Source organism: Ochlerotatus camptorhynchus, unplaced genomic scaffold, assembly GCF_037179485.1.
Source record: "Ochlerotatus camptorhynchus isolate MF236.1 unplaced genomic scaffold, CSIRO-AGI_Acam_v1.1 ptg000102l, whole genome shotgun sequence".
In the NCBI taxonomy this organism is placed as follows: domain Eukaryota; kingdom Metazoa; phylum Arthropoda; class Insecta; order Diptera; family Culicidae; genus Ochlerotatus; species Ochlerotatus camptorhynchus.
The window spans coordinates 1,551,906-1,576,586 of record NW_027040592.1 but is presented as its reverse complement, the minus strand read 5'-3'; the positions used below and the strand labels follow the sequence as shown (position 1 = coordinate 1,576,586).

The 24,681-nt window shown below is 43.0% G+C and overlaps 3 protein-coding genes across 8 annotated transcripts in view; 2 read left to right on the top strand and 1 right to left on the bottom strand.

Moving 5' to 3' along the window:
• The window catches only part of dlg1 (discs large 1), a 163,636-nt gene that overhangs the window by 23,656 nt on the left and 115,299 nt on the right, over nt 1–24,681 (top strand). For 5 of the 6 annotated variants that reach the window (XM_065219290.1, XM_065219288.1, XM_065219289.1 and 2 more), the window contains exons 4-5: nt 18,816–18,937; nt 19,114–19,290. In XM_065219290.1, coding sequence (XP_065075362.1) covers nt 18,816–18,937; nt 19,114–19,290 — 299 coding nt within the window. The remainder of the gene's footprint in view (nt 1–18,815; nt 18,938–19,113; nt 19,291–24,681) is intronic. The other variant, XM_065219292.1, reaches the window with a different exon arrangement.
• Nucleotides 14,676–16,711, top strand: LOC135699106 (myogenesis-regulating glycosidase-like). The gene is made up of 2 exons (XM_065219303.1): nt 14,676–16,412; nt 16,471–16,711. Exons 1-2 carry the CDS (start codon nt 14,687–14,689, stop codon nt 16,668–16,670), a joined length of 1,926 nt encoding a protein of 641 aa, XP_065075375.1. The 5' UTR covers nt 14,676–14,686; the 3' UTR covers nt 16,671–16,711.
• On the bottom strand, nt 16,910–18,424 carry PCID2 (PCI domain-containing protein 2). Its single transcript, XM_065219331.1, has 3 exons — nt 18,323–18,424; nt 17,979–18,260; nt 16,910–17,917 (listed from the first exon to the last, which is right to left on the bottom strand). The coding sequence occupies exons 2-3, from the start codon at nt 18,193–18,195 to the stop codon at nt 16,950–16,952; spliced, it is 1,185 nt and encodes a 394-aa protein (XP_065075403.1). The 5' UTR covers nt 18,196–18,260; nt 18,323–18,424; the 3' UTR covers nt 16,910–16,949.

Here is a 24,681-nt window from a genome sequence, read left to right as displayed (position 1 = left end):
GATGGAAAGAGGTCATCAAGTGGATGCTATCTACGCCGATCTTTCTGCTGCTTTTGATAAAATCAATCACGAAATTGCAGTGGCCAAACAAGAGCGACTTGGCTTTCACGATTCCCGTCTTGATTGGCTTCGCTCATACCTCACCGGTCGACAGATGTCAGTGAAGATTGGAGATCATTTTTCTCAACCGTTCGCTGTTTCTTCTGGTGTACCTCAAGGCAGTCATCTGGGACCGTTCATATTTTTATCACAGAGAACAGAAGTCCAACTTCGGTCAGAAACTTGTGTAAAGATAAGTGAGAACGTCACCATTACGTGGCACTAGCATCTTCTAATTTACTCTGTAAATTTTCCACTTTCGACAAATTTGGCGCTAGTTTCGATAAATTTTCTGTTGAAAATTGCCACTTGGCGCTACCAGCACTTAGTGTCTAGTGTAAATTGTGCCACGCCAGCGCCATCAGGTTGTCAAAGAAGGTTTTTAAGTGAAATCTTGTTCGAGCCTCTGTGTTTTTATTGTATCTGAATGACGTTCACTTTTCGATCCGTTGCCTGGCGCTGTCTTATGTTGACGATTACTTTGTCATCAAGGATCGAAGTGATGCATTGTTTCTTCAGCAGCAGCTGGACGTTTTTGCTGTTTGGTGTGACAAGAACAGGATGGTATTAAATGCTTCTAAATGTGTCATTATAACGTTTTCCAAGTGGCGCCAGTGGTGTGTGGTAAGCGTGATCACCTCTCACTCCAGCAGGCCTGGGTTCAATCCCTGTCGGCGCCGCCGGGATGTTCTGAGGCATAACATCTCTGATCACCTTAGGGACATTTTCTGTTTAAAAACACTCTATTGTTCGCTAGTCCGCTCCACATTGGAGTACTGTTCCGTAGTATGGGCTCCTTTTTACAGCAACTGGGTGAATCGTATTGAGGCCATTCAGCGAAGATCTGTAGGATTCCCTGTTATTTGTTGGTACTGAAATGATGAGGTTTTGCGCCCACTAGTGTGGGCTTTTCCTTCCAAATAAGTAAATAAATTTCCGTTCCTGGTTCGATGTTGACTCATTCCTCGCTGGTTGGTGTGGTCGGTTTCATGTCCACCATCTGTCACTGGTGATCTAAGACGAGGCTCACGTCCAAAGTCGCTGGTCCACCGAGCGCTCCGTGTGCGAAAAGAGAATGAAAGAAATACGAAAGGGATCAGTTTCAAGACGTGACAGTTTCATCAGATTCCTCAACTAACTCAAGCAAAGTAAGACTGATGCAAAATTTGACTTTTTCGCTCCACAGTGCTTAAATGGTTTCAAATCGGGTCCTGATTAGCCTCTCAAAGTTACAACTCATTTGGTTGGAAACAGACTTCGCACAAGCCATTTGAAGTTTACATGCAAATTACTATGGGAAATCTCAACTTTTTGTTCATTGCCTTCTAGTCTTTTTTCCATATTGAGCTGCAAAACAGTCCGATAGCCATGCTGATAGAAAATTTTCTCAGCTATAATTTTGCTGAAGATAGTTTTTATGTAAAACGAGACAAGAAAAAGTTATTAATTATTTAAGAGATTGGTAAACTTATGACATTGTCAAGCAGCTGCTCTGTAGGCAACACTGTATTTTGCAGTGTGACATAGTAGCCATGATTTTTGTGTCCTATTCAACGCCCCAGAAACACCAATGTTGCCTGCTGAGCAGTTGATTGAGCATGATCATAAGACATCAGCGCATTGAACCTTTGATAACGTTCGATCCTTGCATTTAATCAAAAAGTGATTTTTAGCAAAGTTGTAGCTGGGAAAATTTCCTACAAGAACAGTTGAAAGCAGACCGATATGGTGAATTATTAGATATGCATAAACAAAAATCTTGGTTTTACCATAGTAATTCCCATACAAACTTCAAATGGTTTGTGCGATCTCAGTTTCTCACCAAATGGGTTCAAATTTTGAGAGGTTAGTCAGGATCCGATTTGGATTCGTTTGAGTATTGTGGAGCGAAAATTTCAAATTTTGCATCACTCTAATATACAAGCTATATTGCGACTATATGGTTACTTGGGTATATGGCCGTCAGAATGGTTCATCCACAGACAAATAGACATAACACTCATAAGTTGTTCATCGATCAAGCATTTAACGGTCAATTTGAAAGTATCTCAGTTGGTAGTACTGCCACCTGTGGCGCGCATAGTAAATTCCCTTGCGTTTGACGCACGCTATGTCTGAAGGCACTTTTTTTGCAACTGTCATGTACCTCAGTTTTATCTTCCCAGGAAGGTAATATTGATCCTAACAATCAAATCTGTGAAGGTTTTAAAATAGTTCATCTTGGGTTTTTTGAGAAAAGGTACTTTGAATTATACAGTGTAGACAAAAGCAGGCCACTCTCGATGCGTGCTACGCGATCGTCTGTTTTCTCGGCAGCAACCATTGTGTGGTACTCCTCATTGTTCTTCATCAGCAGTTCTTTCGGTCGATGCGTCGTCGACTTTGGAAAGCAACCGTTTCGTGATGAGTGTGTGAGTGCTGACCACGTTTTGCGTCCATTGCTACAATGGACGCGCTCTGACCCTCGTTGGCGTACAACAATTTGCCATACAATGAAACTACTGGAAGCGGCTCCAGTTCTGATGGAGGAGGCTTTTTGGATAGCGGAAGATAAAGTGTTTATTGTGTTGTACCTTTTGACTATATTTTTAAGATGTATTGTATAGTGACCAAGAATCCTCGGCTCTGTAAAGTTAATTCGGTTGAGCCTTATCAAATAAAATAAATAAATAAATATTATTCCGCCATTCCATAGCAAAACGATATTGTGGTTCTCAGAATATGGTAAAAATTGCAGTTTTGTTTCTTATCACAATTTTTATTTATGTTGTCGTTAGAATGACCATTTCAACGATAGGGTTTTTTCAAAAATGATTTTTTTTTCAAAAAATTATAACTTTTGAACGACTAGGCTGATTTTAAAGATCAACATATTAAATGAAAGGGAAAAAGGAACAACTGTAAGAAAACATTTAATGATATTAAAAAAAATTGAAAAACATTGATTGTTTTGCTCATGCCCTCGATCACATTTCACAAGGAAAGCGTAGAAGAGAAAGAGGTATCGCATGAAATTCTCTCTATAATACCTGGTTTCTAAGACATGGAGTGAGAGTTGTTTCACCAACGACCCGATGGGACAGCTAATGGAAGTTACATTCAAATTCAATGCCCTGTTCATAAGTTTTTCTTTGATTTCGTTGAACTTCGATGGAATTCTTCAAACGTTCCTGATGTTCTTTCAACGTCTCTGAGTTGGCATTTTTTTCTTGAAATTCTCAGATATTTCTTAAAGTTCACAGTACTTTCCTAATGTTATTAAATGTTCCCTGTTGTTCACATACCATCCTAAAGTTTGCAAAATTTTTCCTCACGTGTAAAGAACTTTTTGCAGAGCATTATTGAAATTCATATAATGTTGCTATAGTTCACAGAACTCTTTTAAAGTTCATTGAACTTACCAGGAGGACATTGAACTCCTCTGAAGCTCACAAGACGTCCCTGAAGTTCGCATAATTTTCTTGAAGTTTATAGAACTTCTCCTCTGAAGATCGAAGCACATCTTTCAAGTCTGAAGAATTTTCCTGAAGTTTGTAGAGCTTTCCTGAAGCTCAATGAACTTCTCTGAAAGTTGTTGAATTTCGTTGCTTTCCTTATATTCATTATAGATCCCTATAGTTCGCAGAATTTACTAGAAAGTCACTGAACCTTCCTGAAAGTTTCCTTAGACAAAATATGGGAACTGCAATGAAGCTCTAGCAATTCTGTAGTAATTCAAGGTAAAGGGCTACCTAAACTCACTGGGCAAGAGTTGCTAATCTCATGTGAGTTTCATTCCTGTATTATGTCATTATCGGATAAACGATTTTCAAAAAAATTCGTCATGGTTGCCATAATTTATTTTCGATCTCACCGTTGAGTCAAACATCTCTATTTATTTTTAAAAATCTAAGAAAATTTTCCACCTCTCAGGATGTGTTGGTGACAAGTGCCACCTTCGCCACCTGCTGAGTACGGGACACAAAACTTCCAGATACCTGACATATCCTTTATGGAACTCCGGTAAAAATCTTTCCACGATCGCCTGTTATGATTTTTTTTACAGAGTCGCTTTTTCGAAGCACATCAAGCGAACTATGTATTTTTTTTTTCATGAGGTTTTTTAGCTCTTTCAGATTTTCTACACGATACATCTATAAAAAAAAACACTCGAAACTGGACGAAAACCAATGCCTTCTATGATTACGTGTAGAGGTGGGCAAAACAGCTCATCTAGCTGAGTGGATCAAACCCATCCAGCGCACTAAAGGGACACTAAAGCTCTTCAGCTCACATTGAAATTATAGAAATTATGACAGAAATTCAAAATCGGAAAGTTAATTTGTGGTTTTAGTGCATAAAACTGCATAAAATCGTAAAAGTAGTCTAAACCAATAAATCCGTACCTTATAATATGGCACTACTTTTCAATGTTAAACGCCAATAACGCAACAACTGATCAACCATCGCGTAAACCAAAATGCGCGCAAAATGTGCCAACAACATATAAGCAAAAGCAAAAAATGTATGCGAGAGAGCTACACCTATGTCACACGCGATGATATGATTCACATCGTGACACACGATGTTACGCCTTTTCTCAAGCTATGCAATCCAGTCTACATACAGATTTTATTTCTGATGTTAATTCTCCAGCAGAATTTCTCTCACTATTAAGCTGGGTTTAGACAGGGCAAGTCAATTGAGTTGAAGCAAGTCAACTCAGTTGAATTCAATTTGCTTGAGAAGTTGAGTCTGGTTCAACTTTTTTCAATTCATTTCGGTTTACACGTTCAATTCGCGTTCAAGTCAGTTGAATTCAACTGACTTGATCAATTGACTTGCCCTGTTTAAACCCAGCTTTATCGGCTTCAGCTACAGCTCATCAGCTCAGATCCGGAGCTGAATCGTGAAGAATCGAGAGAGAAAAAAAGATCCGAAGAGCTGGACGGGTAAGAGAGTTGTCAACAGCTCCCAGTGAATTATTCGAGTAGATGATTTGGATCCGGAGCTGAGCTGATAAGCTGGAGAGCTGCATTTCGCTTTTCGGTTATTTGTTTTGTGCGGATCTTCCGCTCCCTCAAAGAATGATGGGAGGAGAGGTGAGAGCACATATGCTGGAGGAATAACATCAGCAATAAGAGCTGGGTACATAAAGAAATTGGATAATACCAGTAGAAAATTAACATCGGGTAGCACATGTGCATACTATGGCTCTCTCTCCCAAACAGCCGCTTGGAAGTTTGCTTTTACCATTGGTGCTGTCGATCAGTAGGCACATGGTGTATTACGCTTGCATCTTGGTTTACGCGGTGACTATTCAATGCGTAAGTGGAGTAATGAATCCTTTTTTGAAAAAGTTCCGCTATGAATGATGGATTGAATGGTTTAGACTTGTGTTTAGGTTTAGATAGGGAGCTGATGAGCTGCGGTTCCTAAAAAATGAGCTGATGAGCTGCGGTTCCTAAAAAATGAACCGCGGGTCATCAGCTCACTTTAGAGAATCGGGTTTATAGAACAGCTTGGGAGCGGATCGCCCATCTCTAATTACGTGGCTGTCACGAACTGTCCTACTCGTTTCTTTTTCTTTTACTCTCATGAGGAAAGAGAAATTGAATAAGATGTTGTGCTACCAACAAATATAAAATGATTTTGCGCAAAGTTGTCACAATAAATATGGATCTTACTTACAAAGAGAACTTCTTTAATGCCATTTAGATTAATTCAATCAATTTTTGAACCTTATTTAACTGCTTTTTTAATTCATAATAGTTTTGTATAGTACATATTCCATATGCGTCTTGCTAATCACCTCTGTAAACTTCAAAACACGTTTTCTCAAAAAACCCAAGATGAAATATTTTAAAACCATCTCAAATTTGATTGTTAGGATCAACACTAACATCCTGTGAAGAAAAATCTAAGGTACACGAATGTTGCAAAAATAGTGCCTTCAGACATAGCGTGTGACGTTTACACACTACCGCCATCTGTTCAGCGTACTACACAACCCACCACAACCACGATATTTAAATTGACCGTTAAAAGCGATTTCGATGAACATTTTAAGAGTGTTATATCTGCTTGTATGTGATCATACCTTCACTATCGCAACTTCGGGTAATCCACGAAAGTACTTGCATTTTTCTCAGGCACTTTCGATCTAAATGCAATCACTTTCTCATACTCGAAATGTAGGGGATTGACTCATAGATGGCGAGTGGGTGAAAATGGTAATGACGCTAAGGGAAGTACAGAAGTGATCTGAAGCAATATCACAGAGAGGTTGCTGATCCTCACAGCGAGGCACAATTCGTTGTATATGTTACCGTTTTGGTTCCTGTACCCTATTGGTTCACTTCGAGCGAGAAAAATCAGGAGATAGCGAGAGCGAGGAATAGGGTATATGTGTGTTCATTGTGAATTCAATATGTATGTCAGTTTCTTGTATGCAATATTGTCTTGTCTTGAATGTAAGTAAATATGTACTCCCAAACCAACGGTCCAATTAAAAATTGTAACCCAGTCACACCAACAACACATAACACATAACACATAACGGGAAGGAGTAAGGATGAAGGTGGGCGTTGGAAACAGGAGAAGGATATGGACAAGGGGTGGTGGAAAAGTGGGAGGGAGGTGGAAATGGGCTTAGGTCAAGGGGGAAGCTACTGGGTTAAACTGAAGAGAAGGTTCTCTTTCACTTCAGCCATTGCGCGAGATAGTTCGATCTGCCAAGTTTGCTTTAAGTTGTGAAAAAAAAAATAGTGAAGAGTTACCAACAAATACCGGCTAATACCACCGAATACGGAGTCAGGTAGGACCCCATCAATAACCCGGTAGCGGAATTCCCAGCCCTAAGACCACCTCTCATATTCCCTTTAGGACCCATTAATTACGGGCTAAACCACGAGGGCGTCCATTAACACGCCAACACCCGTGTAGAAAGCGTCCATCGGTAATACACCGACAACCACTGGGAGATCACCGTCGATCACCCGATCGAGCCCCAGTGCCACATCCGTCGTGCCACACGGTGACAACCGTCGAGCACCGGCATCCACTGTGAACAGTCCGTTCATCCGCCGCCGAAAAACCCCACCCGTTGCAGAATTCCGTCATCGCTGGCCAGCAATCTACACACCCACACTACAGACATAACAAGTGAGTGAGAGAATAAAGAGTAAAAGTGATAAAGAGGTGTTTTGTACGTTTGATCAGTGCCGACAAGCCAGGAGCCGACCTTGAAGCTCCAGGGTTTCAAGCTCGAGCTAGCCAACAAAAGAGGCGAGTGTAGCCCACCCCAGACGATCTCCGTGGCTAGACCAGAGGTTAGGGGAATCCGTTTAAACTAGCCCATCTGGCTAGCCATTAACATATATTCCTCTTGCTGTTGCTGAAGTAGTGCTGCAGGAGGCGGGCTCTCTTTTCGTGCAAGAGAATTTATCTCCCAATAATTTTGTTTTGCGCTTCTTCTACATTCTCTCGTCGTTCGCTTAGTTACGGCTATTGGCAAATCAAAGTTGGCACTTGTGGAGAATAGAAGAACTATGAAAGTGATGATGGTTTCAAAATTTTCCACGGGAAGGTATACGAGTGTAATCTTAAAATGCTTTTATTTTGCAAATGGAGCATTTTATTTAAATCTGGTTTCTGCTACAGTGGTAGAAAAGCTGAAATCTATGTCTACACATAAAAATCTGAAAAGAAATTATTTTTTCTATAGTATATGTCTTTTGAGAAGTCCTTTAGTTTTCTACTAACGGAGACGATGAAGTCGTTTGGACCTCTTAAAGGCAAACTCGTATGTTTGTTTGTTTAGAGTTAGCTTTTAGCTGTAAATTTATTATTTTTTAGTTTCAACGCATGTTTTTAGCACATTTTAGGTTACTTACAATTTTAATCCACTTCGTAAACAATTATTCGTCTGTCGTAACAATAGTTTATGCTTATTCGTTGAGTTCTGGTTAATGATATGTTTCAATTAGTATTATGTGTTTATTTTAAAGCAAAATGTACTTACAATTACAGTTATAATTAACAAATTTATAGTCCAACTTTTAACAATTACTAACTTTTAGGGTGTTGTATGTTCTGTGTTGATCTTGGTAGTAACATAACAATGATAAAGAAATTGATAACTGACAACTCAAGCTGACGACTTCTCACTTGACGTTGTCCGGTGACGTTATCATTTAACCGTTAGTTCTACAGGGTATCGTCAGCGTTTGCTGTTGACGGGGGGTCTGGTACCGTTGCGCACTCACTCCACCCCGTATTGCTTGAAGTTCCTTCAGCCATATCAACTTGCTCAAGCACGTCCAGTACCGCCAGCTTGGTCAACGGCCGCTGAAGTACACCCGTCGCAGTCCTCACATTTGCGCTTCGTATGCGTCCATCTTTCCCCGGATACACCTTCTCAACGACTCCTCGCTCCCAGCTATTCCTCTTTGCCTCGTTCACGACTACGACCAAGTCTCCAATTTGGATCGGTTCCACTTCCTGGAACCACTTCGACTGTCGTGAGATGACTAGAATATATTCTTTTATCCACCGATTCCAAAAGCGGTCAAGCATGATTGAACGTGGTTCCAATTCGAACGTATAGCCGATTTAATATCCAACGGAGCGACAGTTGATTGACATACTCCGTTGGAGCTTAGAAGTAAGAAGTGGTTCGGGGTAAGTGCTTCACTTTCCTTCGAATCCAGCGGAAGGTAGGTAAGAGGACGATTGTTCACCATCGACTCTGCTTCCGCCAACGCCGTGATGAAGGTTTCTTCGTCCGGATTCCTTGACATCTCCATGGCGGCCAAACCAGCCTTCACCGAACGCACCAATCTTTCCCAGATGCCGCCCATATGCGGAGCATACGGAGGATTCAGCTTCCACTGCGTTGCTGCATTCGTGAACGTTGAGGCCAGTTCATGAGTAACTTTCTTGATTTCTTGCTGTAGTTCCTTCCGAGCTCCTAGGAAATTTGTTCCCTGATCCGAATAGATCTCCAGAGGTGCACCACGCCGAGCGATGAATCTTCGCACGGCTAACTTGCATGATTCCGTAGACAAAGTGAACGCAACCTCCAAATGAACTGCCCGCGTTGTGAGGCAGGTGAATAATGCCACCCAGCGTTTCACGGTACCACGCCCAAATCTGACAGTAATTGGTCCAAAATAGTCCAAACCAGTAAAGGTGAACGGCCTGACGTATGGAGTTAGACGCGCTTCCGGAAGTTGGCTCATACGGGGAGGCTGTGGAATCGTCTTGCGCACTTTGCACCTGCAACACTCCTTTACCACCTTTCCTACCGCCGCTCTGAGCTCGGACACATGGAACTGTTGCCTGATCTCGTTTACGATCGTCTCTTTATTTGCATGCCCGAATTTTCGATGGAAGCTGTCGATGATCAATGCGGTCACGTAATGGGTTTTGGGTAAAATCGCAGGATACTTTGCTTCGAAGGTCAGCCAGGGAGCAGCACCGATCCTCCCATCCTTTCGGATTACGCCATCAGCTCCGATGAATGGACACAACTTGTAGATCCTGCTACTCTTCGCCACTGCCTTACGTTGGATTAGTGGGACTTTATTGTTGGATTCCAAAGAAGCATACTCATCAGCGAATACTTCACGTTGAATCATTCTCAGCACCGTATGTTCAGCTTCCCGGAGCTCTTCGCTGCTCAGAATCTCAGGATTCGGAAGTGGCAGCTTGTTCTTCTTCCTCAAGCAGATGTCTCGGAATCGCCGCACGTACCCTACAGTCCTAAGCAATCTTTCCCATTTCGAGAATCGGTCAAACCCAATTGTTTCACCTGCTACTGCTGTGCGATGGATGTTGACTGCCCGTATCTCCTCAGAAGTTGTACATTCCATTTCCTGTTCTGGCCACTCTAGCTCATCCTTGTAAAGGGATTCCGGGCCTCTGAGCCACCTACTATTTACGGTAGCATTCGGGCCGTTTCCCCACTTCGTGGCTTCGTCCGACACGTTCCACCTTGTAGGCACCTTTCTCCATTCGGATACGTCAGTAATTTCCAGAATGTCACCGACTCTGAAGGCTACAAATTGATGAAACTTCCGTTGATCAGATCGAAGCCAAGCCAGGACAGTGTTCGAATCGCTCCTGAATATCTTCCTGTTAATTGGAATGGTGTGACTGGCAATGATGGTTTTCATCAGCCTTGCACCGATGACAGCAGCTTGCAGCTCTAGTCTCGGTACAGAGAGTTGTTTGAGAGAGTTGTGCAACCTTGGTTTTGGACGCTACCAGACAGCAGCGGATAGTTCCACGATCTACGATCCGGAAGTAGGCAGCTGCCGCATAGGCAGATCGACTTGCATCCACAAAAACGTGTAGTTCCAGAGTCTCGAAGGCTTCTGGACCATATCCCGGGAAATAGCAGCGTTCTATTCGCACATGTCTCAGATCTTGGAGTGCTAGAACCCACCGTTGCCACAATGGGAAGATTTCCCCTGGAATTTGTTCATCCCATCCTATACCCGATCTCCACACATCTTGCACCAACACTTTGCCGTGGATCACGAAGTTTGCCACCAGCCCAAGTGGGTCGAATACGCTCATGACTAGGCTGAGAAGTTCCCTTTTGGTAGGATAGGATATTCCATTCAACAACTTCTCGAGGTCGCTTCGAAAGTGTATCGCAAAGGAAAATAAGTCTTCTTGGAATAACCAGATCATGCCCAAAACTCGTTCTGAGCCGCTACCTTTCCCCACCACAAAGTTTTTCGTCGATTCGGTTGGTTCTTCACCAATCTTTTTGAGTACTTCTGCAGAACTAGACAGCCAATGTCGAAGTTCGAATCCTCCGCGTTCATGTACAGTTTTTACCTCCTTTGCCAGTTGTACTGCTTCTTCTCTTGTGTCAACGCTATCCAAATAGTCGTCGACATAATGGTTTTCCACTACTGCGGCTGCAGCCCTGGGAAACTCCGACGACTGCTCACTAGCGTTTAAATTCTTCACGAACTGGGCAGAACTTGGTGAACAGGTTGACCCAAAAATGGCCACATCCATCACGAAGACTTGCACCGGTTCCAAGGGGTAGTTTCGCCAGAGAAACCGCAGTGCTTGGCGATCTTCGGGCCTAATGAACACCTGGTGGAACATCTCCTTTATGTCAGCGTTGATGGCTACCTCCTTTTGTCGAAATCGGCACAAAACGGTTGGAAGCGACTGAAGCAGATCCGGACCTTTAAGAAGAACGGAATTCAGGGAAACACCGTTCACCGTTGCTGCGGCGTCCCACACTACACGAACCTTCTCTGGCTTTTTGGGATTCGTCACTACTCCCAGTGGCAGATACCAAACCTGGCTTGGATCGGTCTTCTTTAGCTCCTGTTCCGTGGCTCTATGAGCGTAGCCTTTGGCTATGTAATCAGCCATCTGGTCCCGCACCTTCTCGTACAGCCTTGGATCCTTCGATAACCGCTTTTCCAGGCACTGCAACCTTCTTTCCGCCATAGGCCTGCTGTCAGGAAATTTCACCTTGTTCTGCTTCCACAACAGGCCTGTTTGGAACTTTCCTGAATTTGTACGCACTGTAGTGGCTTCCATCAACTCACGAGCTCGTTTTTCACTGGTTGACTCGACTATTTGGTTTGCACCAACGCCTGCACCTTCAAACGTGAAGAAGCTTTTCACCATCTCGTGAAGCTCGTCATTCGTTGGACGATTGTAGACGTGCATAACTCGGTGGGATAAAGTAACATTCCCATCTCCTGATCTCCCATACAGCGTCCAGCCTAGACGAATCTTCGCCGCGACCGGTGCATCCGCTTTACCTTCCCTAAGTTTGAGAGGCGTCTTCAGTTTGGTGTTATCCAGACCGATCAGTAGCCCTGGTACAGCATCATCGTAACTTGTAACAGGAAGCTCTTTCAAATGAGGAAATTTGGCCTGCAGTTCATTGAAGTCAACGGTTTGATGAGGTAAGTCCAAGCTGGATACTGTGTGTACCCCAGTCAATGAGAAGCGCTTGTTAGGGTTTGTTTCCGGAAATCTCCACTTGCACTCGTCGGGAATCTTCCTCGGTACGCTTTACACCGTTGGTCCACTGCATGCACAGCGGAAACACCGGTCCCGTGACACCAAGCTCCTTAGCTATAGAATTCTCCAGCAACGTTGAATCTGATCCCCCATCGAGAAAGGCGAACGTGTTAACTGTTTTTCCGTTAGCGTGAAGTGAAACCGGAATGATGCGGAACAGTATCCTCTGATGTTGATGTTGATGAACCGTCACTACGCCTTTGCTTGTTGTTGTAGCTGACCTTCTGAAATTTTCTCCATCTAGTGGATTCCCCGGATGTAGGAACCTGTGATGATGTTCTTGGCAACCTTCAGTTCCGCATACTGGAGCCTTGCACGGCCATTTACCGTGCGGATATAAGCACCGTTTGCATAAATGTGCTTCCTGAACTGCCTTCCAACGATCATCGAATTTCTTCGCCTTGAAGGTGGGACATTCCTTAGGCTTATGTCCAGGGGTTTGACATACTGCACACGGCCGTACGTTAGAAAACGTTGGTGCTTGAGATTCACCCAGTTTGTCATCATTGTTGTTGTTTTTCTCGGAGCTTTCTGGGTTGGTCTTGGAGCGAACCGAATTCACAAACGCCTTTCCTTTCTGTCGATCTAGTTTCGTGCATTCCGAAAATCCACTGCTCACACTGCTAGCGGCGTTGATGATGGTGTTCATGTAGTCAGCAAAGGCGCGTAAATCCTCTACCAATACAGATTGCTTGTGCATTGCCCATCCCAATTTGATATTGGCTGGCAACTTCTCCACAAGCTCTTGGAGAAGTATAGGATTAGCCAAATGCATCTCTTGTCCAGCTGACACCAAATGAGCACAAAGGTTGCGAACTACCAATCCGAAATTTACTAGAGTCTCTAGCTTTTCCGGTTTCGGTGTAGGAGTGCTGCGAACTTCATTGAGCAGCATACCAATGATAGCATCTGGTCGGCCATACAACATACGAAGGGTTGATACAATCTCGCCAACGTTCGATGGATGTAACAAAAAACTGCTAACCGCTTTTCTTGCATCGCCTTTCAGACAGCGCTGCAGTCTCAAAAGATTTTCGGCATCCGCGTATCCACACATTTACGTCGAGGTTTCGAAATTACTCCAGAATAATGGCCACTCCACAGGGCTTCCCTCAAACGATGGAAGATCCTTCGGAACCACATGACGTGCAGCTAATTGGTGGGCGTTTGGTCCTCTGAATGTATCTTGAGGAGGTGGATGATCCGTGTTAGGGAGGTTAGTTACTCTGGAATTGTTCACCGCCATTTGAGTACCCGTTGGAACTTGTTGCGAATAAGACATGGCAGGCTGATTAAATTCGTGACCCATGTACCCAGAATTTCTATTCTGTCCCCAATTCCCATCCGAATATGACACAGGCAAAGGATTTGAATAATTGGCTTGCTGTGTCACAGACAATGGCGGTATATAATGGTTAACGGAGACCCAAGGATTTTGTACAACATTTTGATTTGCTTCTCGCAGGTCATGCACGTAACATCGATTACTCACCGCCGTCGTTGGGGGAGTATACTGACCCACTACATGATTGACCGCCACGTTTTGAACTTGAATTTGATTCGGAGTTTCTACCGCAGTTTAGCACCTTGTACATCATTTTTGCTAAGCACAACAAAAACAACCATAAACAAACAAGAATATCTGTCGCTTAGAGTACGCCGTGGACCCTGTTTTCCAACTTTACTTTCACAAATATATACAATTAACAACGCCATTGACGTCAACATTGATTCCGGCATCACTGCCAGTCAGATTGATGTGATCCCTCTGTCCTTTTTATTCCACGATTGCTACTGTCAAATCGACCAACTCGGATTTGACAGCAAATTGGCTCGAAATCGCTACTCGATTGTCAAGTCCTGTCCCAGCTAAAAATGAGAGACGCTTTTCTATGCGATCGCACTGTTTACTGCGATCGCCCCTTCTGCTAAACTATCGTCACAGAGAACAGACGTTGAAGCTCGAACGAAATTTCTGTAAAAACTTGTGTAAAGATTCCTATGCGACTTAAGCGCCACCAACGCCGACTTCCCCACTTAAAATCCCTCTTTGACAACATGATGGCGCTGGCGTTCCACTAAGACACTAAGCGCCGAGTGGTAATTTTCAACCGAAATTGGTCGAAAGTGGAACATTTATAGAGGAAATCAGGAGATGCTAGCGCTACGTAACGGCGACGTTCCCACTTATCTTTACACAAGTTTTTGGTGGAAGTTTGACGTCTGTTCTCAGGAAGTGCTTCCAGGACCAAAATTTTACAAGGCGAAGGCTCGAGGAGACATCTGTTCTCTGTGCTAATAATCCACTGATCCACCTTCTATGGTAGAAAAAGCTCATACGGTGCGTTTTGCACCGGCATCCCCTCGATATAGCTCCAGCAGAAGACCAACTCGTGTCGAAGCAACCACTTCAGAAGAGCGGCCTATTGTTATCTGCAAATCCCAAGTCAAATACGGCCAGCAAACGATGAATCCCATACTTATACCGTTGCCGGAACCAACAGTAGCACATTTCACTTCACAAATCGCACACTTGAAAATGTTACTCGTCGCGGTAGCTTTAGTGCTCACTCAGCTATCCGTTGAGGCTTCAAACTGCACGCTGCAGTTCGAAGCAGTCAATGTAGCTGCTAAACTTGACCTGACCAGCGGAGAACTGATCGTGGAACGTGATGGCAAACCGGTTCAGAAGGTTCTCATGGGTCGGGACCTACGCACGGTTGCCATCTACGAACAACTGGATCGTGGGTTCAAACTGCGCAACACCGACGGAGAAGAAACTGAATTTACCATCGATCTGGACGCAGCGAATCTTTCACTGTTCACCGTGGCTCGACGGGTCCGACATCGATCTCGGATGGTGGTGGATTGTGTCCAACTCGGGGAAGCCAACTGGTTCGGAGGACCGATGCAATTGATGCAGTATTGGCCGGTTCAGAAGCTACGCTTTGAAGAGTACGCTTACATGATTAAAGCGGAGGATAACTGTGCGATTGCGGAGCGGTACTGGTTGAACTCGCTGGGATCGTTCATCTACGTAGAGGACGAAGCTCCGCTGTTTATCGATCAGAACTACGGGCAGCCGGGTTTCCTGTGTTTGGAGGTGAAAAAGGCCCTTCCGTACGACATCCATGACACTGTATACTCGTTTATCTATCGGATTGGGGTCAGTAGTGATGCACGGCAAGCACATATGGGTGCCATCCGAAATATTCTGGGGAAGCCTTCCGGTCATCCGGCGGAAGCTATGGTCAAATATACGACTTGGTCAACTTGGGCGCGTCTTAAAACGAACGTCAGTGACAACGTTTTGTACCACTTAACTGAGGAAATTTACCGGAACGGTTGGAGGAATAGTCAGATTGAAATCGATGACGATTGGGAGAAGTGCTACGGATCACTGGAGTTCGACAGCGTCAAGTTTCCTCGAGCGAAACACACAATGAGTGTTCTGAAGTTGAAAGGTTTTCCCAGGGTCACTCTGTGGGTTCACCCGTTCATCAACAAAGACTGTGAGCCGATTTACTCTGAAGCGAAGCAGAAGGGTTTTCTAGTTGCCAATCATAGTGGACAAACGGAGTCGCATTGGTGGAACAGCGAGCCGGATGGGTCCACGCATTTGGATTTCACGCAACCGGAAGTGGCGGAATGGTTCACGCAACGGTTGCAAGCCATTCGTACTGAACTGGGAATCGATGGCTTCAAGTATGACGGAGGTGAACCCAATTGGATGCCACCGGATCCCGTACTAAATGGGTCCCGGTCCAAGCATCCGTGGTTGATTGCCGATGGCTACCTTCGGACGGTGGCTAAATTTGGGAACTTGGTGGAAGTTCGATCGGCCCGGAGAACTCAGGATCTACCGGTTTTCGTGCGGATGAACGGCAAGTTCTCCGAGTGGGGATGGCACAATGGACTTGCGACCTTGATTCCCACACTGTTGATGATGAACATGGTCGGCTATCCGTTGGTTCTTCCGGATACGGTTGGTGGCAATGGCTACTTTGGCCAACTACCGAGCAAGGAGATGTTCATACGGTGGCTGCAAGCCACCGTATTCATGCCGAGCATTGAGCTTTCGTTCGTTCCGTGGGATTACGATGCGGAGACGGTGCGAATTTCGAAGAGGATGACCGATCTGCACGAAAAGTATGCCGCCAAAATCATGGAGCGCTTCAAGCTGGTAGTGTCCGAGGGGTATCCGGTGAATCCTCCAATTTGGTGGGTCTCGCCGGATGACACGGAAGCTCAGAAGGTGTACGACCGTAAGTCTTTGTGAGATACTCTGTGTTGGGTGATTTATTCGATAACGTTTGATTGCAGAATTCATGCTGGGAGACGACATCATAGCCGCGCCGGTTGTTCAAAACAACGTCCGGGCCAGGGATGTCTATCTGCCGGACGGGGAGTGGGTGGATGGCAACATTGCCACCGTTTACATCGGACCGAGATGGGTTCGGAACTATTCGGCTCCACTGCACGTTCTTCCGTATTTTCTCCGGAAAGGGGTGAAATTCTATTGAAAGTACATAAATAGAACTACTTACAGCATCGATCATAGTTATCCGGGAGTTATGTCACAATCCATTGAATGTTTAAGAGGAAGCCTTAGTGTGAAACTTCAAAACCACAAATGTCGCCGGATTAGCTAAGATAGAGCTTAACACTCAAATTCAACGCGATACTCTTAATACCGTTACAACCCAAGACATCCACTGGATTTCGAAGCTAGAGAAATTACCTACAATGACCACAATGGAGGTACCTACCTATCGTCAGTGTGTATTCTCATCCGCCTAATTCTAATTTACAATAACATTCGGGAACGGGTTCTGCTTCGAAACGACCAGCTTATTGTGCTGATGGCTAATGTAGCCCTTAATCCTTCCCTCGTAGATCAAATTGGCCACAATGCAGTGCGTCTCGTCCATCGTCAACTCTTCCTCTCCGACCCACTGCAGGGCCGTCAAAAATGCATTCAAATCGATCTGATGCGTCTGCAGAATCAAATACACCTTCTTGAAAAGGTTTCGGTAGGCGAGAATCTTCAACTTCTCCACAATGAGGTAGATTCCGGCGTTGATGAAGAATGCTTCGTGTTTCTGGATGACTTCGTCGAATCGGCGGACGTTGCCCTCCTTCAAGGCTACGGTCAGATCGTGAAACTGCAGGACATTGTACCGTTCCAGCACCTCCTTCCGAGGCATGTATCCCAGCAGCATCTTCACCGGCACCAAGTAGGTCAAAATGAGTCGCTTGTTTTTGGCAAACTTCCTCGGACAGTTCTCGAATGCAAAACTCAAATACTCGTCGGCATTTTTGTAGTCGGAATCGAACATGGCCTTCCTCCCGGCGAAGTACTTGTACGTGATCCTCTGAGCTAGACTGAAGGAGTCTTTGAAGTTTGAACTATCAATCGCCCGAATCAACGGTTTGCACAGATTGAGCTTGTTGATCCGGAAGTACACCTTGAACAGCTGGTTGACTAAATTCAGCATACCCAGTCGCTTGGTCTCCCCGTCCGTGGCCCGATTATCGGCCGCACAAGCGCGAAAGCAAGCCATCAAGCACTCGGCCGCTTTTTCCAGGATCTCCCCCGGCTTGGACGTTTTCAACTGCTCTTCACATTTGGCCGCCAGCCGGCGGAGATCGATCGAAACCGTGTACATGATCGGAAGGAACCAATTTTCGTCCTTCATGACCTGAAGCATCTTGACCACGGCTTGGATGCAGTTCGTTTGCTGTTTGTACGCTTCGCTGTAGTTGCGAGCTGGAATGGGATTTGTGCTTTGAAATTCCTCCGAAAAGAGTAGGTGCTAAAAACTACTTACGCTCCTTGGTGAGATAGAATAGGACTTTTAGGTGGCAGGAGACGACTTCATCCAGCGGGGGTTCAAGCTGCCGGTCGACGGCCGACTCCGGATATTCGACGTGCAGCGTCGAGTTGTTGACATGATGATCGGACAGAGACAGTAACCTTGCCAAGGCTTGACCCTCTCCGGCGTTCCAAACGCGCTGCACCGAGTTTAGGTAGTGGTAAAGGTTCATTTTCCTTTGCTTTCCACACTGAACGGTTCGCTTTGTGACCGTGGGGATGAGTATGAAATGGAATACTATGGACGGGCATGATCCAATTAGTGGCCTGTGTACCGCGGTAAAGAGGCTTTATGCTTACCTAAGCCGATTGTTTCCGTTCAGAACATCACTTCTGGTGGGTTTAAATGCTTAAAAAGGAGTTTAAAAGTTACATTCAACTGGAGCGAGTTCAACGCGTCGAGAGACAAACAACATTTTGACAGATCTGAGGTCGCGTTTTTGCCGGCGACGGCGCAGTCAGTGAGAGGATAAATTCACCACGAAGAGTGCTGCTGGGTGGTGAATATGACGGTGTTGAGAGGGTTTCAGATGAGAGTGAGAGCACGCGAGGTGCGTGGCTTGTCAGTTCTGGTGCGACATCTGTGTTTCGGGTTGGGCTGTTAAGTAAATGGGAACTCACAGGTCATTGCATCCTAAATAAGGCACGGTGGATCGGATCAAAGTAAAATTTTCTCATAAGTTTTAAGAAACGCATGATTGTCTACCAATCATTTAAAGAATCATACAGCAATGATAATAATGATACATGATCTAAAGCTTAACTGTCTTTTTCTTCTTCTTCCACTTTCCAGACATACAGGAGTTCTATGAACTCACCCTTTTGGACGACTCAAAATCCGTTCAGCAAAAAACAGCCGAAACTCTGCTCATTGCCAGCAAATGGGAACAGGACAATGCAGCCAAGGCAAACGAGGTGATTATCAGCATTATTGGCATAACCCATGTGATTTTGAATTTATATTGTTTATTTTTTTATTATAGTTGTTAGTTCATTTAACCATCCCTTATGACCCATCCGCCTAAATTTTCCATAAACGCTTTCACGTGTGTGTACCAATGTTCTTCCCTTTGTTGTATTGTGTATTTTAGAATGGTAACACCACCACAGCCACTACCACCACCGCCATCACCACCACTACCACTACCAATCATTTCCCAGTTCCATCGATAGCCAATGGCAACAAAAAGCAACAGTCACAGCCGAACCACAATATCAACATCGGCCAACAGCTACAGCAACTGCACCAAGAACTGCTCGAGAACCAGGTAGGGAAGGTCGAACATTATTGGCATCTAATAGTTTCCCTAAAAAGAAAAACAGCAAACATGCTGGCTGATTCAATAAAAATATGCTGCCCTTGCATATTTTCATTTTGCTGCCATGCCTTTAGCTGTAGATTTTATATCACATGTTGGATAGAGGGTATTTGCCATGGGGCAAATTACGATTTACCATTTTCAGATTTGAGGTAGTTATTTAGATTAATTAGTCATTTTTTTTGTTTTCCTACATTGTAAACCCATTCAACTTCTGATACATACACACACAAGTGTTAAGCAAAAGTTGGTATAAGTTTTCTGCAATGCTCATCATGAAAAAAATATCAGTAACTATACACTTAGTTTTGTTTTCTCCATCTCGGCAACTTTTGTGCCGAGATTTGCACAAAGCAGTTCCACACCAACTGACGAGTCGATTTTATTTTTCCCTCTCAGAATTCCATGAAACTTCGCATAATTGTTCATTGTATGAAGCAATGATCCAAGTTTGTCCAGAATTCGACCCTTTTCCTGAAATGTACACAATGACACTTCAAAATTGACCAAAATCGTAGAACATCAACTATTAGTGAAAAAATTGAACTTATTCTTTTCAGTGGGTATTTTTTTCTGAAAAGGCATTCCGGTTTTGATTAGATAAGCCGATTTCATGCTATGATTTATTGAAAAATATCTATTATACACCACTTTTAAAACATAGGCGTGAGTCAAAATGGCCGAACTCCGGACAAACTTAAATCATTGCCCCGTGAACAATTATGGCGAAGTTTCATGAAAATTTGAGAGGCAAAATATAAACGGAACAGCTGTTCAGTGTCACAACTGCTCATAGTTAACTACTCGACGAGTTTTACCGTGATCTCAGCAAAAATATTTACTTTATTGCTGAGATAAAGCGAAACATTATTCGAGGCTCAGCAAAACTCGGAATGATTTACTATAATTCAGTTTAGAAAACCATGTGCGCATCTACAAAGTAATCAATTGAAATGGAAATTGTTCCCTATGAACGAAATTTGGCATTAGATTCTCATAAACTTGCACTCACTATTGAACTTTCTTTTGGTTCAAATTAAACTGTCACCACTTACAAATCGTTCATAAACGAAACATAAAGACATATATTAATTTATGTTTTTAAAATATTTTATTCTGCGGAAACCTTGAAATAACTCGGATTATTCTATGTTCACAAAGGCTGTGTCCGTATCGGTGAATTGCCGCAAAAACTGCTGCCAGATGTCGCTGCTGAGAAATGATGATGACTGTAGAAAGGTACGCAGAAATACTTGACATTTAGCATTGAAATACAATTTTCGTAAGACACGCACAGATTTAGTTCGAAACAACCATTTAAACACGTAAGAAAGCTCTTGTCCAGGCAAACTGGCATTCTAAATCGATTTTACAGGGTCATTTTCAATCGAAATTCTCATTTTATTGCATGATACTATCAATCGTAGGCAGATGTAAACAAAAGAGCGATTCGTAGAGCGTTTCCTGGAAAAAAAACGCAATCAAGTGTAAATGCAAATGGATAAATTGCATTTTAGATAAATTTTCAATCAATGTACATGGATTTATAAATGTTCACTAATGGGAGGTGATTTTGGAAGTTTTTCACATATTGTTGCACTTTGCAACCATCCATCCCTTCACAGCGCCAACTAAGATTAATCACAGAGAACAGACGTTGAGGCTCGAACTATTCGACTTAAGCACCACCAACGCCAACTTCCCCACTCAAAAACCCTCTTTGACAACATGATGGCGCTGGCGTTGCACAACTTACACTAGAAACTAAGTGCTGGTAGCGCTGAGTGGTAATTTCCAACCAAAAATGTATCGATACTAGCGCCAAATTGACTGAAAATGGAAAATATATAGAGGGCATTAGGAGGAAATTGCTAGCGCTACGTAACGGCGTTTAACGTAACTTATCTTTACACAAGTTTCTGGTGGAAGTTGGACATCTGTTCTCTGTTGTAGAAAGCTGCAACAACGATCTTAGCACAGACAAACAGACGTAACTCTTTGAAAAACTTGTTCTTGAAAACATAGTATCTCAAAACATATAACCTCAGTAGCGACATCTATCTGGCTTCTCGCGGAAAACAAGCTTGCTCGCTAACTCGTAAACAATATTGCATGAAATTTCTATAGAATATATAGAAACGTCAAAGTGATCCGATGCCAGCGCTGCGGCGAGTAGTTCGCGGAACTGATAATATTCAAATCAACCGTTAAATGCATGAACACAATGAAGAGTTACGTCTGTTTGTCTGTGATCTTAGCGAATTCATTCCTTTGTACTGCCGGTATCCTTATTATCGAAGACAACAAATCAAGCAACGCATAGAAAAATGAGCAAATACACAAACCCTTCTTCTGAGGATGTAATCTTTGCTATCAAGTTTGTTCGAAGCATTTACCTTTGAGCGGCAGATGACGCGATTGTACCTGTCTCATAGCGTTTGTATGAGAAAATGGAAGAGTTGCCAGTCTTCTTGATTTGTTGTCTTCGTTATTATCCTCTCGGGTTTCGACAAGCAAACGCCTCGGCAAACGCGAGGTGCTTGTTGTTTATAAATTACAAAAAAATGATTCAATGGTTTTATCTTTGATGCAATCTTCTTAACTTATGAATCTCGTGGATTGTGTCCCGAATCAATTTTTTGTACACGGCGAATGAGAACGACCCAAATTGGAGTTTAGTTCACTCATAATCGCCAAAAGTGCAGGAACTCAGCGATGAGTAAATTTGAAACATGTTTTCCCAGGTTTTTCCGAGGGGGGCGACACATCTAAATCTCAAGTTTAGATGCTCTAGAAATCTCACACTAGCGAATCAATCTTCGAAAAATCTTCTTTCATTTATCGCATCTACTTGCATCGCTCATCATCTTTTTGCAGGAAATCTTCAGAATCGTCATCAATCTTCTTTCTATCTACACAGCGTGCGCGCAGCTAGCCACAGCAAAACACAATCTTTTTTGCATCGTAGATAGAGTCGTCCCCCTCGGGTTTTTCCAGGATTTTCCAGGGAAAAATTCCCGAATTTGAGAAAAGTAAAGATTGGATTCACTCAGTCTATTGGTACTACTCCGAGACTGAATAAAATTTTCGTCAATTTCCTCATTTTCCGGCAGATTTTTTAGGTTTTCCACAGGAAACCATGTTTCAAATTTACTCATCGCTGAGTTCCTGAACTTTTGGCGATTATGAGTGAACTAAACTCAAATTTGGGTCGTTCTCATTCGCCGTGTATAGATATATCGGAAAGGAAATGAAATGTACTTTCCTCTTCACTACTATTGCTACTACTGACGGTTGTGTTTCTAGTTTTATTTGGCTGTAGTTGCGGCATGGTGGCTTTCGATGAGTGTTGCTCCACCATGGTCGCTACGGTGGTACTGGTAGTGATGATAGCTAAAGACGCTGGCTACGACAGCTGGGTGACACAGCTGCAGCAACCAGCCTTTAGCAGCAGGAACACTTTCGTTGCATTCACCAGTGTCTCCGACATCACATCCGCCGACAGAGCTGGTAAATATAGGCCTTTTTAATACACCACCAACGTAGAGTGCGCCAGGCGAGTTCGAGAGGAAACGTCATGAGGCGTATTCTCATGAGTGTTTGATCATTGGAAGATTGCCGCAAAAGCTCAACGCAGATGTCGCCACTGCATGATGATGATAATGTTGACAGACTGCATATAAAATTCGTGAAAATTAGCATTAAATCATAATTTTCATCAAGCCTGCGTGAAATCCTTCCAATATAACATTCGAATTGAAGAAGAAAACGTTTTTACGACCAGACTGATGTGCAGCTTTGACTTTTCCAGGTGAACTTTCATAAGATATATTCATTTCATTTCACGGCTCCATCAATGCTGCATCGTAAATATGATGGTAAACAAAAGTAAATTGCTCAATTACTCAAAATAAAGATGATTTGTCATTTTGTTATCACTTTGAAGACCATCTAGCACCATTTTATAGTATGGTGCGTGTTGAGTAAATCAAGCTCCGGTGCGTTTTTCGTCAATAATTGTGAGTATCAATATGTTTGCTTAAAAAGGCCAAAATGAGCATTTATTGAATTTTGGCGTCCCATACACCCAATTCTCTATTACCACCAGCATGATACAACCTTTCCTAAGTAAATTCACTTAATTTCCACTTTCATCTTAGTGAAAATCGTACATATTAACCATTTTCTGAAAAATGCAGCTGCGCAGGAGGTAACCTCTACCTGTGGGTGCAAACTTGTTATGCATAATTTGCCATGAAAACATCTCTGATCCATACCGAAATAATAACAAATAGTTTTCAAACACGTTTTCTTACACGATTCAAGCAAAAGTTTCCACGGGAAATTATTAGTTTTTCTTTATGGACCGATTTGCCCCAAAAAGCGTCTGTTTTGCTTGGAAAATTTGGAAACTATCCTCCTTCTAGTAGTTCTCACTTCGAAGTGTAGGTGGCGAAAGCTTGGAAAAGTTTCACTGCAAGACGCCAATTGAAAAATTACAAGAAAGCTAATGATAGGTAGTTTCGTCTCGTGACAGTAAGAGAACCTGTTTTCTCATCGTCTCATCGTCATCGGCGTGATACGCCTTTTTAATAGAAACTAAGCGATCGCTTCAACCTCTGGTGGTGAATAATAGAACGTCAAAAAGAGTGCTGTGAGCAGAAATTTTTGCCGTAAGACATACGAAGCGGAACACTTGGTCACTATTCCTGATAAATTGATTCATCTGAGATGCTCCAAAACCTGATCTAAAGTTGAAAAAAAAAATAATTCTTCATCGTTTTTGGGGGGATCCTGCTGGTGTTCAGGAATATTTTTGTTGGGAAAAATGGATAATTAGAATAGTGCTTTAATGCTTATGATCTTCCGGATTTCTTGTGTGCGACTAGTTTAGATGTAAATCAGTTCAGATCTGTGGAAAATCGTTGAATACTGCAATTACCGATGGAAATTGGCAGAATTTTCAAAGACAAATTCATTAATTTTCGTGTGTAAAATCTTTATTCTGATGTAAACAAACAGCAAATATATCATATTAACAATATGATCCATTCATGCCTTTTCCAAATATTGCAATGGTGACCCGTAAAATATTGCTTCACGCACCATCTAGCGTTGAAAAACGTCAGCAGCAATCATTCAATTACATTAGAGGGGTGCGAATATAGCACCTATTACAAAAGTAAGAGTCACATTATTTTCATTAATTACATTGTGTATATTAATTTAAAATTTGTCTGACATGTCACTGTTGTCATCAAATAAAATAATATGCTGAAATACATTCATTTGAAATATTAAACAAATTTTCATTTGGTTTACCCCTCGTGACAATAAACA

Bases quoted from the DNA above. Each gene is read 5' to 3' on its own strand.
- LOC135699106 (XM_065219303.1), top strand. From the start codon at position 14,687: ATGTTACTCGTCGCGGTAGCTTTAGTGCTCACTCAGCTATCCGTTGAG. The intron at 16,413-16,470 runs GTAAGTCTTTGT...GTTTGATTGCAG, and splicing joins AGCTCAGAAGGTGTACGACC to AATTCATGCTGGGAGACGAC.
- PCID2 (XM_065219331.1), bottom strand. From the start codon at position 18,195: ATGAACCTTTACCACTACCTAAACTCGGTGCAGCGCGTTTGGAACGCC. The intron at 17,918-17,978 runs GTAAGTAGTTTT...ATCCCATTCCAG, and splicing joins ATTCTATCTCACCAAGGAGC to CTCGCAACTACAGCGAAGCG.